Below are 13319 nucleotides of genomic sequence, written 5' to 3' on the forward strand. Positions count from 1 at the left end.
GATCAAGACAAGGAATGAGTGGCTGGAACAACACGATCACAGAGGAAACAAATTACTTTTTTTATTCTTTTTTAATGATTTCTCCACTGTGTCCTATAAAGAGAGATTAAAAAAAGAACTGATTGATAGGATAAATATTTATTTAAAGGTGCCATATGTAAGAATGTGGCCAAAAACGGTTATTACACTCAAATTCAAAATACCGAGGTCTTTTAGGGTTCGTTTTCTGACGTAACTGGCAACCCGTGGTTGTTCAGCTGAGACTCTACTGGCTGATTGGTAGACGGCGGTAGGTGGCGCCACATGCCAAAAACATGATTTCAAAACATAAACATGATTTACATTCTGCAAAAAAAATGTTTTAATGCAAATATTTTGTCTGTACTGTTGTTGTTGGTGAGTTCAGTTTGTAATATGAACATTATTCCTGAGTCTCTGTGACATATTAGGAGGATTTTATGGCAAGTTTAGCTTTATATTTATTACATAATGCACCTTTAATAATTCAACAAAAAGCAATGATTAAATTAATATTGCTGTGCATTCATTTTTAACATAATTATCTCTGGATATTTGTAAAAATGTGAAGTTATTATTGATGGATGTGGAATGTTGCTTTGTGTAGAATTAAGAATAAATGGCAAGAGAATGCATGCACTAGTTTGAAACACTTAAAAGGACTCATCATTCCAATGAAAATGTTTATAAAACCTTCATTTCTCGTCTTCTTTTATTAAAACTTATATTAAATATACATATATGATCTTTTTTGCCAGTGTTATGGAAGTAAAATAGTGCCATGGATGTTGACAAGTGACGCGCAATGATACCATGCGAGTTATTCGCCTCGCGTGACGTCACATCCGTCTCTCAGTCAGACTTTTGTCTGCCGGCATTTTCTTTTTATTTTCTCGGTGCCGACCACAATCTCCTGCGCTCATCTGCAGTGTTGTTTTGCCGGCTACAAGGACTCAGACGAAGCCCGTTTTGCCCTCCGTGTTTTGCTACACCATGCCTGGCTTTTCAGACAGGGATCGTGGCAGAGATAGAGGGTGAGTCAAAGAGTCCGCCGCGGTGTTTCTTCCTAGTGTTAGCCTTCCTAGCTTAGCAAGCGGTGGCTAGGCGGTGTTGACGCTGTCATGTCCGTGTTGTCGGAACAGGTCCGCTGCGGTGTTTTTGGTGACTTTATTCGTCATTTAGCTATATACGAGGACGTGTATTCAGAGAAGAAGTTGTTTTTTATGCTGTTTGGCGTCCCTGTCTGCGTTATCTGATCCTCTGCCGATTAGAGGTAAAATGGCAGCGGACGTCTGTGTCTGTGGAGGTTTGCTGTCTGGCTCTGTGACGCAGTCGTGTCCCCCCTTTCGACGGCTCGTTTTCCAGGAGCAATGTCTTTAATTATACCCTCTCAACCAGTGGCTCGTAACTCTTTCTATAATTAAGTATATAGCCATATTTGTTTTTACTGTCGTTGACATCGAAGGATCCCCGTGTATTTACAAAGAAAGAAGAACGCACTCTCTACATCTCAAATAATATGTGTTTTCTTTCATTATACTCGTTTAAAATGCGGCATTTAACCGTTCAAAGAATCTATATGCAAGAATTCCGGGTTTATTACGGGGATTCTAAATTATTCCCATATTTTGAATTATTGCAACCACCATTTTTAAAGGGCTTGCGACCCTCGATGGACCTCAGCAGCATCATCATCATCAGAAGTTTAACAACTAACGATTATTTTCATAATTGAGTAATCTGTCAATTGTTTTCTCGATTAATTGAGCAATTGTTGGGTCCATAGAATGTGGAAAAAAATATTGATAAACATTTCTCAAACCTGGAAATGACGATGTTTGTCCACAAACCCAACTTATTTAGTTTGATTTATTTGTTTATATCATTGGTTCTCAAAGTGAGGCCCGGGGGCCAATGGCGGCCCTCAGAAACATTTCTGGCGCCCCCGCAATGAATTACAGTTGATGGTTTCAATCCAGAAGCTACTAAGCTTGTGAAATGTTTATTGGACATTACTGGATACAGACCAATAAGTGTAAACTGTAGAACTGCAATCTGGTCATTAAAATGATTACAAATGGGATTTCTTTCTGGGTTTTTTTTCCTTTGGTGGCCCTCAGTCCAAGGTTGGGTTCTTAATTGGCCCTCAGGTATCAAAACTTTGAGAACCCCTGGTTTATATGGAGCAAATAAACCAGAAATATTCACATTTCAGAAGTTGATAGAACGGAACGCTTAAAAACAAGTTGACGATACTTTTAAAAATGTATTGAATAATTGTTTCAGCACTATTTACAAATCGGTGCAATTGTATATTTTAATATACATTATTGTCTGGATATAGCTCCAGGTTGAATTTGAGATATCGGTATCGTGCCATCCCTAAGAATGAATCTATTTAGATAATAACTGTTGAAACATATGACCGTGTTGGCAGTATGTCTGCAAGGCACTGTGGCCATAAACTGAACAGTTTTCCAAGTTGAATAGAAATAACCATGTCGGTTTACTGGCCTCTTGAATTTAGAAACAATACAATATTTGTTTATACTTTATGTTCTGTGTTCATTTTACCCTAGGTATGGTGGAGGACCCCCTCGTTTTGGCGGCGGTGGTGGTGGAGGCAGTAGGGGTGGACCTCCTCCGGGAAAGTTTGGTAACCCTGGTGAGAGGCTGCGAAAGAAGCATTGGAACCTCGATGAACTTCCAAAGTTTCAGAAGAATTTCTACCAGGAACACCCAGATGTCACCCACAGACCAGTTGTAAGAATGGCTTCCCATTGGGTCTTTTCCTTCTTTTTTTTTTTTAATAGACAATCCTAGAGATAAGTTAATTTTAAGAAAAGATAATTACTATATTTTAAATTGCTAATCAAAGGCTTTGTTGTTATGCCTTCTTGCATTTTTTAATGGTATTTTTACATTTCTTCTCCCAACCCCAGCAAGATGTTGAGCAGTACCGCAGAAACAAAGAAGTTACGGTCAAAGGCAGAGAATGCCCCAAACCACTTGTTAAATTCCACGAAGCGGCGTTTCCAAGTGAGTTGAAATTCATGCATTTTTAGGAAAACATGCGACCGTTTCATCGTCCCTATTGACATCAATCGATGGAACATTCTCGTCTTGCTTTTCAAGGCTATGTCATGGATGTAATTGGAAAACAAAACTGGACTGAACCAACTCCGATTCAGTCTCAGGGGTGGCCAGTTGCTCTTAGTGGCAAAGATATGGTTGGCATCGCCCAAACGGGGTCTGGGAAAACTCTTGCAGTAAGTGTTTTTTATGTCATTTCATTTTCATCCCCTTTACTAGCTTAGTTTGAATAGCACAAAATAAATATACAAGATGAGAAATTGAGTTAAAATTGTCTATATTTATATCTTTTTTTTCTTTTTTTTGTAGTACCTTCTGCCTGCAATTGTACACATCCAACATCAGCCATTCTTGGAGCATGGAGACGGACCAATTGTAAGTACTACAGCTACAACATCTGCATTTGGAGTTTGTGATACCATGTTGTCTTTAATAGGACAGAATAATATGGACACCTTAAATAATTACCCTTTTGATATTGTGCGAACAACAAATTAGAAACCAGTACATTTGTTTGTTTTCATTCTATTGTATGTGTTACCTGGTTGTAAGAACAGTTTTGTGATCCAAAAGTTGCAGTAAATGCCCAACATACTTGTGTTTTATATATCTGATTTAGTTTTATTTATTTAAAAAGCATATTCTACGTCTTTCTTCAGTGCTTAGTGCTGGCACCAACCCGTGAGCTGGCTCAGCAGGTGCAGCAAGTGGCAGCTGAATACGGCAGGGCCTCCCGTCTTAAGAGCACCTGCATCTATGGTGGTGCACCCAAAGGACCACAGATCAGGGACCTTGAGAGGGGTATACATCTTTATTTTAATTCTTACATTCACTATTAATCATTGCATTTGGCATGTCTTTGCTGTTATGCAAGTGTACCTAAACCTTTGCCTGGTATCAATGTCATTTCTGCGTTCAGTGAAGTTACTGATTGATGTTGTTTCTTCTTCATGTTGTAGGCGTTGAGATTTGCATCGCCACTCCTGGTCGTCTCATTGACTTCCTGGAGTGCGGTAAGACTAATTTGCGTCGTTGCACCTACCTGGTGTTGGATGAAGCTGACCGCATGCTGGACATGGGATTTGAACCTCAGATCCGCAAGATAGTTGAGCAAATCAGGGTAAGTGATGTTGTTTTCTATGACGTGGCAGTCCTTCTGACAAGGATAACATGGGCATTATTACCGCTGCAGTATTCACGCTACTGGTCCAATATATCTCGAAGCTCAACGATGAGTCTTTTCTCTTGTCCTTACCAGCCAGACCGCCAGACTCTGATGTGGAGCGCCACCTGGCCTAAGGAAGTTCGGCAGCTGGCTGAGGACTTCCTGAAGGACTATGTCCAGATCAACATCGGAGCCCTGCAGCTCAGTGCTAATCACAACATCCTGCAGATAGTCGATGTTTGCAATGACATGGAGAAGGAGGACAAGTCAGTCGCCGTTATTTGTATTCGTCGATCAAACGGTGAGAGAAAATGTTTTTTTGACTCAACCGTGTGTTTTGTGTTCTGTATCAGACTGATCCGTTTGCTGGAGGAGATAATGAGCGAAAAGGAGAACAAGACCATTATTTTCGTGGAGACGAAACGGCGTTGTGATGAACTCACCAGGAGGATGAGAAGAGATGGGTAAGGAATTTCCATCCATTTTAAAGCGCGTTTGAAAGAATTGTTATTAGGCACACAGAGCCGTTTCTTGCTATATGCGGACTATGCAGCTGCATAGGGCCCCGCAGCCACCAGGGGGCCCCCAAGCTGCAAGTTCAGACTCATATTTTATTATATTTTTGAGAATTAAAAGTACCTGTCTTTATTTACATGTGTTGCACGCATTCATTATGCATATATTTGCAAAGCATGTAAGTGTTTGTTTGGTAATCAGGTAAAAATTCCATTATAATCCATTATATTTATTTAGAAGTAGGTTTAGTTATTTTATTATTTTTTACTGTTTTTGAATCGTGGGTTAAAACTGTTTTATGTTATGCCACCTTGTTATGCTACCTTGTTACCTGCTGCATCATCACAGAATATATGAAAAAGTTAGGAATCTCTACCTCGAGTTTGAAAAAAATAGGGGCTCCCAAATAGTATCTCGCATAGGGCCCCCAAACAGCTAGAAACGGCCCTGTAGACACAAGTCCACTTAAGTTGAACTGAGCTTCATCTGTCACAGGTGGCCCGCAATGGGAATTCATGGAGACAAGAGCCAGCAGGAGAGGGACTGGGTCCTTAATGGTGAGGATGACGTTGCATTGATTCCTCAGTCATAAAAAGTGAAGTTGCTCTGAAATTAAATGAACTGCTGTCCATCTCCTCAGAGTTCAGATATGGCAAAGCTCCGATCCTCATTGCTACAGACGTGGCCTCCCGCGGTTTAGGTCAGTATGCTGTTGAGTATCACCGCTGACTGATCAGTGTCGCACTTATTTTTAAAGAAAGTGGTTGTGCTTTCTTTAACTTTTCTATGCATTTTCTGAGTTTTTCTCACCTGAAGGTGGAGTCTTTGTGGCAGGCGCTAGGCATGACAGTCCCAGGCCTCGAGAGGGAGAAGGATGACATATTGGAAGTGCTCAACTGGCTTGCCACCCAGTGGGCCTAGAGAGGTGAAAGCTCTTGTGTGCCAGTGATCTTCAAAAGGCTGTGTGGCTAAGCCTTTGTCTCTGATATGTTTTTGAAATACACACGCATCTGTTCTCCGTCCATGGATCTCACCCAACAAACGCCATCCAGCTGTTTTCAACTCCAAAAAAAAAAAAAAAGAAAAAGAAAAAAGATATATGCTTGATGGTGTGACTTTTGCCTTGCATGCTGTTGTGTTAGAGATCGCTGTATTGCAAGTCACTTGTTTTGAGATTTGGAACAATGATTGTTAACCTTTCGGAGCTGGTCCCACGTAGCGTGGGTGCTTTTGGGAGCCCGTCTAATCCTTCAGTTGTCCTCTTTTCCCGTCAAAGTGCTGGATTTCTTGAAAACGGAGAGAGCAGTTTGAAATATTTTGTCTCTGCAAATTGACGAGACCTGGCACATGTGTGTAGGGGGTAGTCTGAGGAGAAAGAGAGTGAGACAGCTCAAACCAAAGTTCCTCCCTCGCCTGCGTTTTATAGTCATGTCGAGACCTGCCAACGAGAGACATTTTCTCAAGTGAACATTGGCTTCTTGGAAGATCTTGCCTTGATGAGACTGAAGGGTGTGGGGGCATTGTTCTCTGCTCGCTGAGGGGGTCCTACAGAGTCCAGTGGTTGGGCCTTTAATTTTTTTGAGGGGCCCCTGCTCAAATTAGAACTTAGTCTATTTTGTCTTGGCAAGACGTGCAGTGCGGCCTTTAATCAAGCTTCTTTTGAGAGTGTACTGGGAAACATGGACCTGCAAAAATGTACCAGTGTCAGTGGTCCTATATTGGCATATGAGGACGTCCCAGTGCATATCGAGGCCCAACTGCATAGAAGCTCCTGGATGTCACTTGACAATTTGTGGGGGATTTCGCTGCATTGGGAAAGGACTAGTGAATGCATACTCCTTTATGGTAAGACTAAAATCATTTTTTGTTTTTTTTTCTGTCTCCCTTGGTAACAGAAGGGAGAGTGAATGTCTTTTGGATCTTTTTGATTATGTTAAGCAATTGGAGTGTGCTTCGTTTCTCTCTTCCCACAGTAGTATTCCCATGGAAAAGATGTGTACACGATTATGTTGTTGCACTAATTGGCTTCCTCCACAGCGCGATGACCATTTTCTTCCCCCATCCCTGTGCAGTTGCTAACTTTTCCCTTTGATCTGGCTGTTGTGGTGTGCAAAATCCTGTGTGGCCTCGATGTTTTGTTTTGCCACACTGCAACACTTTCACAGATGTGGAGGATGTGAAATTTGTCATCAATTATGACTACCCTAACTCCTCCGAGGATTATATCCACCGCATTGGACGCACTGCCCGAAGTCAAAAAACGGGCACAGCCTACACCTTCTTCACCCCCAACAACATGAAACAAGCCAGTGACCTGATCTCTGTGCTCCGTGAGGCTAACCAGGCCATAAACCCCAAGCTGATCCAGATGGCAGAGGACAGAGGAGGTAAGATCTGACACATGTTGGCGTTAATAAGCATATTTAATCATTGTGTACTAGTTTTAAGACTGACTTCCTTCTCTCCTTTATTCAATTTTCTTCATCTCCAGGTCGCGGAAGGGGGGGAAGAGGTGGCTACAAGGATGACCGCCGCGATAGGTATTCTGGGGGTGGGAGGAGCAACTTTGGTGGTAGTAGCTACAGGGATAGGGACAGCGATAGAGGGTTCGGCAATGGGCCCAAACCTGCCTTTGGCGGCAGCAAGGCCCAGAATGGTGGCAGCTATGGAGGCAACAGTGGTAACTCTGGCGGCGGCTATGGCAACAGCAATTATAGCAACAGCAATGGACAGGGTAATTTCGGCGCTCCGGCAAATCAGGTGGGTGCCTTTGGTAACCAAAGCTTTCAGGGCCCCCCTCAGTTCGGGGCCATGCAGAGGGCCGCTCAGAACGGCATGAACCACCCGCCGTTCGCGTTCAACTCTCAGCCGCCGCAGCCACAGGCTCAACAGGCTCCGCCCCCTCCGCCAATGGGGTCCTACCCCATGCCGCCGCCTTTCCCGCAGTAGAAATAACATACGCACAGTATATGGGAACCAATGTGATTTTTGATCAGTCTTGAATCTTACGGTATGACTATTATTATTATTATTATTATTATTATTATTATTATTGTTGTTGTTGTTATGATACTTTAAAATGTTTAACTTGGTTTTGCTTACAGCAGGGTTGGAATTATTCAGTAAACCCAGAGCATTAAAAGGAGTCCTAAAGTCTTCTCCTGTTGTGCACTTATGATTGCTGCACTTTTCCTTGACTGTTTTTGTTACATTCCTCAGTAATTTATTTTTACTAGGTAATGCAGTGTATTCAGTTGGTGTTATGTTGAAAGTGATGTTAATGAAGAACATTAAAAAAAAAGGGGGGTGTGTGGCCCATGAAAAAAAATTGAAATATTGTGTGTGTGGAGTTTTTTTTTAAGATGAAGAATATTTGTTACACTGTTCATTCACACAAGTCTGTTAAAACAATATATTGTGCCTAAAATATTACGAAATATATTGATTCTTTTTAAATTATTGAATAAGGGCCATCATTGTATTTTGACATAAATTCATCCAAATATAGATTTCCTTCAGTTTAAAAATAACTAAATTCCTATACAATAGACCTGGGCTGAAGTTTTAATGTTTTAATACGTCACATCCGGTTTGGACACGCGTGATAACCCGGATGTTAAAATTAAACTTCCGGGTCACGTTTGTCTTGTGAAATTTAAAGTTTTCTCACTGAGCGTGAGTTGCAAACGACTGCGTATAAAATTCGCGGTTTGTAAACGTAAGCAGCTTGTTGGTTGTGTGTGTTCGTTTTTTGTTTTGTTTTTTTAAAAGAACATTAACTCGAAAGAGCGAAGCCGAGCTCATTTTACTATGTGCCAGTGTCACCAGTTAAGGAGCACTTGAATGGAAGGAGCCTCTCATGAGCGTGTCCGCTTTTTTATACCGTGAGGATTCATCGCTTTAATAGACGATCTTTGGACATGTGGACCCACCTGTGCTGCTGATGTTACCTGTGCGCGTCAAACATGTCCTGTCGACACGAACACTGTGGCACGCTAGGGGGCGCTGCAGTGCGTCAGGCAGCGTGGATGCTGATCAGGTCAGGACCTGTTCTATTTCTAATGTTTTGAATATTTCAAGTTACAAAACTCCATTTATTTATTCATTGTGGCCAAAAACGGGTGCTACATTCAAATTCAAAACACCGAGGTCTTTTAGGTTTCGTTTTCTGACGTAACTGGCAACCCGTGGTTGCTCGGCAACGGAGACTCTACTGACTGCAATGATTGGTAGACGGCGGTAGGTGGCGCCACATGACGCCAAAACACTGATTTCAAAACATAAACATGATTTGCAGTCTGCAAAAGATTTTGTTAAATGCAAATATTTTGTCTGTACTGTTGTTTTTTGGTGAGTTCAGTTTGTTATATGAACATTATTCCCTGAGTCTATATGACATATTAGGAGGATTTTATGGCCAGTTGCTTTATATATTTATTACATAGTGCACCTTTAATATACAGTTATAGTTCAATACATGTAAAAGTGAATTTCCTCCTCAGGTCAGGACTCTGCTGCAGCTCTGCGTGGACAGACACTTCGTCTCACCCGGTCACGCCAACGTGGAGCTGTTCCGCCGCGGCGTGAGCTGCAGCTATGGGCCTCTGGGCATGGAGCTGAGGAGGAACCTGCTGGAACAGTGGTGGCGCTCTGTGACCTCCTCGTCAGCTCAGGTGTTTGGGATAAACACTGTGAGCAGCAGGAGGGACTCGGACACTGATGGAGGAAGAGGAGGAGGAGGAAGAGCACTGAGGATGGTTGAAGCGGAAAGACTGAAACAAATACTTGGACAGGAAGAGCTGAGTAAGGAGCAGATCGTCCAGGAGGTGCAAACGCTCCTTCAGAGGTCCCCGTCTGTGAGAACTAACTTACTTCAAGGTGAACTGCTGCACTTTTCCCATTTTAATCCAATTCTGTGTCCAGGTCACCATCAGAATCTAATCATTTTGTCTTTTGGTCCATGACCTTAATGCCTCTCTTCTCTCTCAGGTGCCTTGGAGCAGTTTGTGCCGTTGTTGGAGCTGGTGAACAGGAAGTTGCCCTTTGGCCTGGCTGAGACCAATCTGTGCTTCCAGCCTTCAGACGCTTCTGGTTGGTGAGGTTTCATTTGCTGTCTTCAATTTTTTTGCCTCTTTATTGGTGTAGAAGCAAGCTTGTGAAATGTATAATATAAAATGCTATTATTCTCCAAGTGAGACTTTGGCGTCACAAGGATGCACAGTGTGTGTGTTGCTCTAGTGTGCTATTTTTCATCAGTAAAACATTAGATTTGACAAATCTTAAATCTTAAGCAGATTGATCCATCTCTGGGAGTACACTGTATGTTGTATGACATTGTATTTTAAAGAGATTAAATAATTCAAATTTGGCATTACAATTGGTACAAAGTCTGCATATCAGATTATCTGTGATCAGATTAGGTCAGTGTTTCCCAACCCTGATCCTCAGGGTTGTTGTTTTTGAAAAAAAAAAATGTTTTTTTAAACAATTTTTTTTTTAATTAGAAAAGTTGAAATATAACTATATATTTTTTGGTGGAAAAAAGCCCACACATTTAAAAAAAATTTTTTTAAAAATGGAATGTTTCAAATGTCAAAAATAATGTAAAAAAAACAAAACATGTTTCAACTTCTTTTTTTCAAAAATGTAATGTTTCATCTGAATCAGGTGTTTTTGGAGCAGGGCAACATCTAAAACATGGCAGGGCAGAGTTCCCTGAGGATCAGGGTTGGGAAACACTGGATTACTGTTATGTCATGTTATTGTTGCTTAACCACTAGAGGGCAAAGTGTCCTCAGTGGTTTGAGGTGATACTTGCAGTCCTAGCTAATACTCGTGTCATATTTTATAACATTTTATAAATAATAATTCTTTCCTTTTTGCTGGCAGTGCTGAGGAGGTCACCCAGACGTCTCTGGCGTGGTTCTGCTCTCCTCGCACATCTGCACAGTGGCTCGATCACTGGGCTCGACAGAGGCTGAAGTGGTGGAGAAAAGTCAGTATTTAAGTTGGTGCTTTTCACAAAAAAAAAAGTCATGTCAACTCACGTTTTCCCTTCGTTTCCTTCCTTTCTTGCAATCCAGTTTTCACTGACTCCCTCCGACTTCAGCAGCGACGTCCCGGAGGGAGAACTCGCGGCGGAGGCGGCGGCCCGTGGCGTCAGAATCGTCTATAATTTCCCGTGGGGACAAGAGCCGCTGGAGACGCTGTGGAGCCGAGGAGACGCTGAGCTGCTGCAGACGCACAAAGGTGTGCGATCGAAACTTCAGGTTGGTTTGCTGTGACGCACCCTTTTTTAGTATGAGTCACACATGAGTCTGTGTTTATTACACTGCTTTTGTTGAATATTTGCGTTGTCATTGCAACGTTCAATGTAGCACCCATGGAGTCTCGTAAATCAGTGTTTCCCAACCCTGATCCTCAGGGAACACTGCCCTGCCATGTTTTAGATGTTGTCCTACTCCAAAAACACTTGATTCAGAAGAAACATTACATTTTTGAAAAAAAAAGAAAGTTGAAACAAAAATTTATTTTTTTTGACTTTTTTACTATTTTATACAATTTTAATATTCTATTACTTTTTTTTAAATATTTTTTTTGGGACAAAATTTGAAACAATCCATTTTTTTAAATGACAAAGTATATAAGATTATTTTAAAAATGGACAAAAGTTGAAACATTACCTTTTTGAAAAAAAAATGTGTGGGGAAAAATTTCCATGTTTCAACTTTTCAAAAATTTCAAAAAAACATTTTTTTCTAAAAAAATGTTTTCTATTTTTGTGATTTTTTTTAAACACAAATTTAATGTTTCAACTTTTGTTAAAAGTTTTTTTCAAAAAAATTAATGTTTACATTTTTGTGATTTTTTTTCCCCAAAAATATATTGTTCAATTTTTGTTGAAAAAAAAATTTCAAAAAAATTCATGTTTCATGTTTTATGATTTTTTTTTTTCAAAAATGTAATGTTTCATCTGAATCAGATGTTTTTGGAGCAGGGCAACATCTAAAACATGGCAGGGTAGTGTTCCCTGAGGACCAGGGTTGGGAAACAGTTGGGAAACTGTCTTAAATAATATTTTGATTGATTATTAAGATCTGGTTGTTGACATACATTTGTTAAGTGTATGAAAAACTAAGCAGTTATTGTATTGTTGTTGTTTATTGCGTATGTTTCAGTGTCGAAATGAGCGCAAGTCCGTGCCTCATGTCGTTTCCGTCACCGGGAACATGGACCGTGGCGCGATGGCCTTTTTGTCCAACTCGCTGCAGCTGCAGAAGAAAAAAGACAGCAAGCAGAGGCTGCACCAGAGACAAGTAATGATGGTTTTTATAGCACAAATTGTTTTCTTATAACAGTATAATTCTGTCGTCGAGTATAATTTCTCTGCTCGTTTCAGGTTATGAAGTTGAATCCAGTATTGGCTCCAATAAAAGTGGCTTTAGACATCGGCAGAGGAGCGACGCTGGAGCTGAGACAGGTCAGAAAACTGTACACATCAATGATTGACAGTTAATTGCTGATTGTTTCCCAACCCTGATCCTCAGAACTCTGCCCTGCCATGTTTTAGATGTTGCCCTGCTCCAAAAACACCTGATTCAGGTGAAACATTACATTTTTGAAAAAAAAAAATCACAAAAATTGAAACTTTACATTTTTGTTTTTTTGGGATAAAATTTGAAACATTACATTTTTTTAAATGACAAAAGTCGAAATATAAGTTTATTTTAAAAATGTACAAAAGTTGAAACATTACATTTTTGAAAAAAATGTGTGGGCTTTTTTCCCCAAAAATGTTATATTTCAACTTTTGTCCATTTAAAAAAAAACAACATGTTTTTTTGTTAAAAACATTTTTTTTTGTTAAAAACATGGGTTTTTTTTCAAAAAAACCATGTTTCAACTTTTGTCCAAAAAATTTTTTTCAAAAAAAAAATAATGTTTCAACTTTTGTTAAAAACATTTTTTTTCAAAAGAATTCATGTTTCAACTTTTGTGAATTTATTTTTTTTTTTTTCAAAAATGGAATGCTTGATCTGAATCAGGTGTTTTTGGAGCAGGGCAACATCTAAAACATGGCAGGGCAGTGTTCCCTGAGGACCAGGGTTGGGAAACAATGATGTTAACTGATGAATACATATGTGCTTTTGTAGGTCTGTGAAGGCCTTCTCCAAGAGTTCACAGAGTCTAAGATCACTGTGTGGCCTGGCTACCTTGAAACGATGCCGACATCGATGGAGCAGCTTCATGCCAAGTAAAGTGCTATCAGGTGTTTGTGATGAATGCAGTGATGTTTCTCTCTCGCTGTGGACTCATGTCTGTTTTCTCACGTCGTTCTGCAGATACGACGAGATGGGAGTGCTCTTCACTGTGGTGGTCAGCGAGAGCACTATGGAGAGCGGCCTCCTTCAGGTTCGCAGCAGAGACACCACCATCAAGGAAACCATGCACATCTCTGAGATTAGGAACTTTGTCTCGAGACACGTTTCTGCTGCAGACAAAATCTGAAGAGAGACGTGCAGTGACG

The 13319-nt window shown here is 40.6% G+C and overlaps 2 protein-coding genes across 2 annotated transcripts; both read left to right on the plus strand.

The window, feature by feature from the left end:
* The first annotated feature begins 906 nt into the window (after positions 1-906).
* On the plus strand, positions 907-8079 carry LOC310943801 (putative ATP-dependent RNA helicase DDX5). The gene is made up of 13 exons (XM_083909463.1): positions 907-1052; positions 2598-2781; positions 2961-3057; positions 3154-3287; positions 3421-3486; positions 3771-3912; positions 4071-4231; positions 4370-4542; positions 4630-4740; positions 5288-5349; positions 5433-5492; positions 6958-7179; positions 7284-8079. Exons 1-13 carry the CDS (start codon positions 1012-1014, stop codon positions 7739-7741), a joined length of 1911 nt encoding a protein of 636 aa, XP_083765589.1. The 5' UTR covers positions 907-1011; the 3' UTR covers positions 7742-8079.
* Positions 8080-8735: 656 nt separating this feature from the next.
* polg2 (polymerase (DNA directed), gamma 2, accessory subunit) lies at positions 8736-13300 on the plus strand (the record flags this gene model as incomplete). Its single annotated transcript, XM_083909652.1, has 9 exons — positions 8736-8831; positions 9295-9670; positions 9782-9887; positions 10682-10787; positions 10876-11061; positions 11971-12108; positions 12192-12272; positions 12946-13046; positions 13135-13300. 9 exons carry the CDS (start codon positions 8736-8738, stop codon positions 13298-13300), a joined length of 1356 nt encoding a protein of 451 aa, XP_083765778.1.
* Positions 13301-13319: the final 19 nt, after the last annotated feature.

The sequence above is a fragment of the Microchirus variegatus genome, assembly GCF_963457635.1.
Source record: "Microchirus variegatus genome assembly, chromosome: 23".
NCBI lineage: Eukaryota > Metazoa > Chordata > Actinopteri > Pleuronectiformes > Soleidae > Microchirus > Microchirus variegatus.

Bases quoted from the DNA above. Each gene is read 5' to 3' on its own strand.
- LOC310943801 (XM_083909463.1), top strand. From the start codon at position 1,012: ATGCCTGGCTTTTCAGACAGGGATCGTGGCAGAGATAGAGG. The intron at 4,232-4,369 runs GTAAGTGATGTT...TGTCCTTACCAG, and splicing joins AGATAGTTGAGCAAATCAGG to CCAGACCGCCAGACTCTGAT. The intron at 5,350-5,432 runs GTGAGGATGACG...CCATCTCCTCAG, and splicing joins GAGGGACTGGGTCCTTAATG to AGTTCAGATATGGCAAAGCT.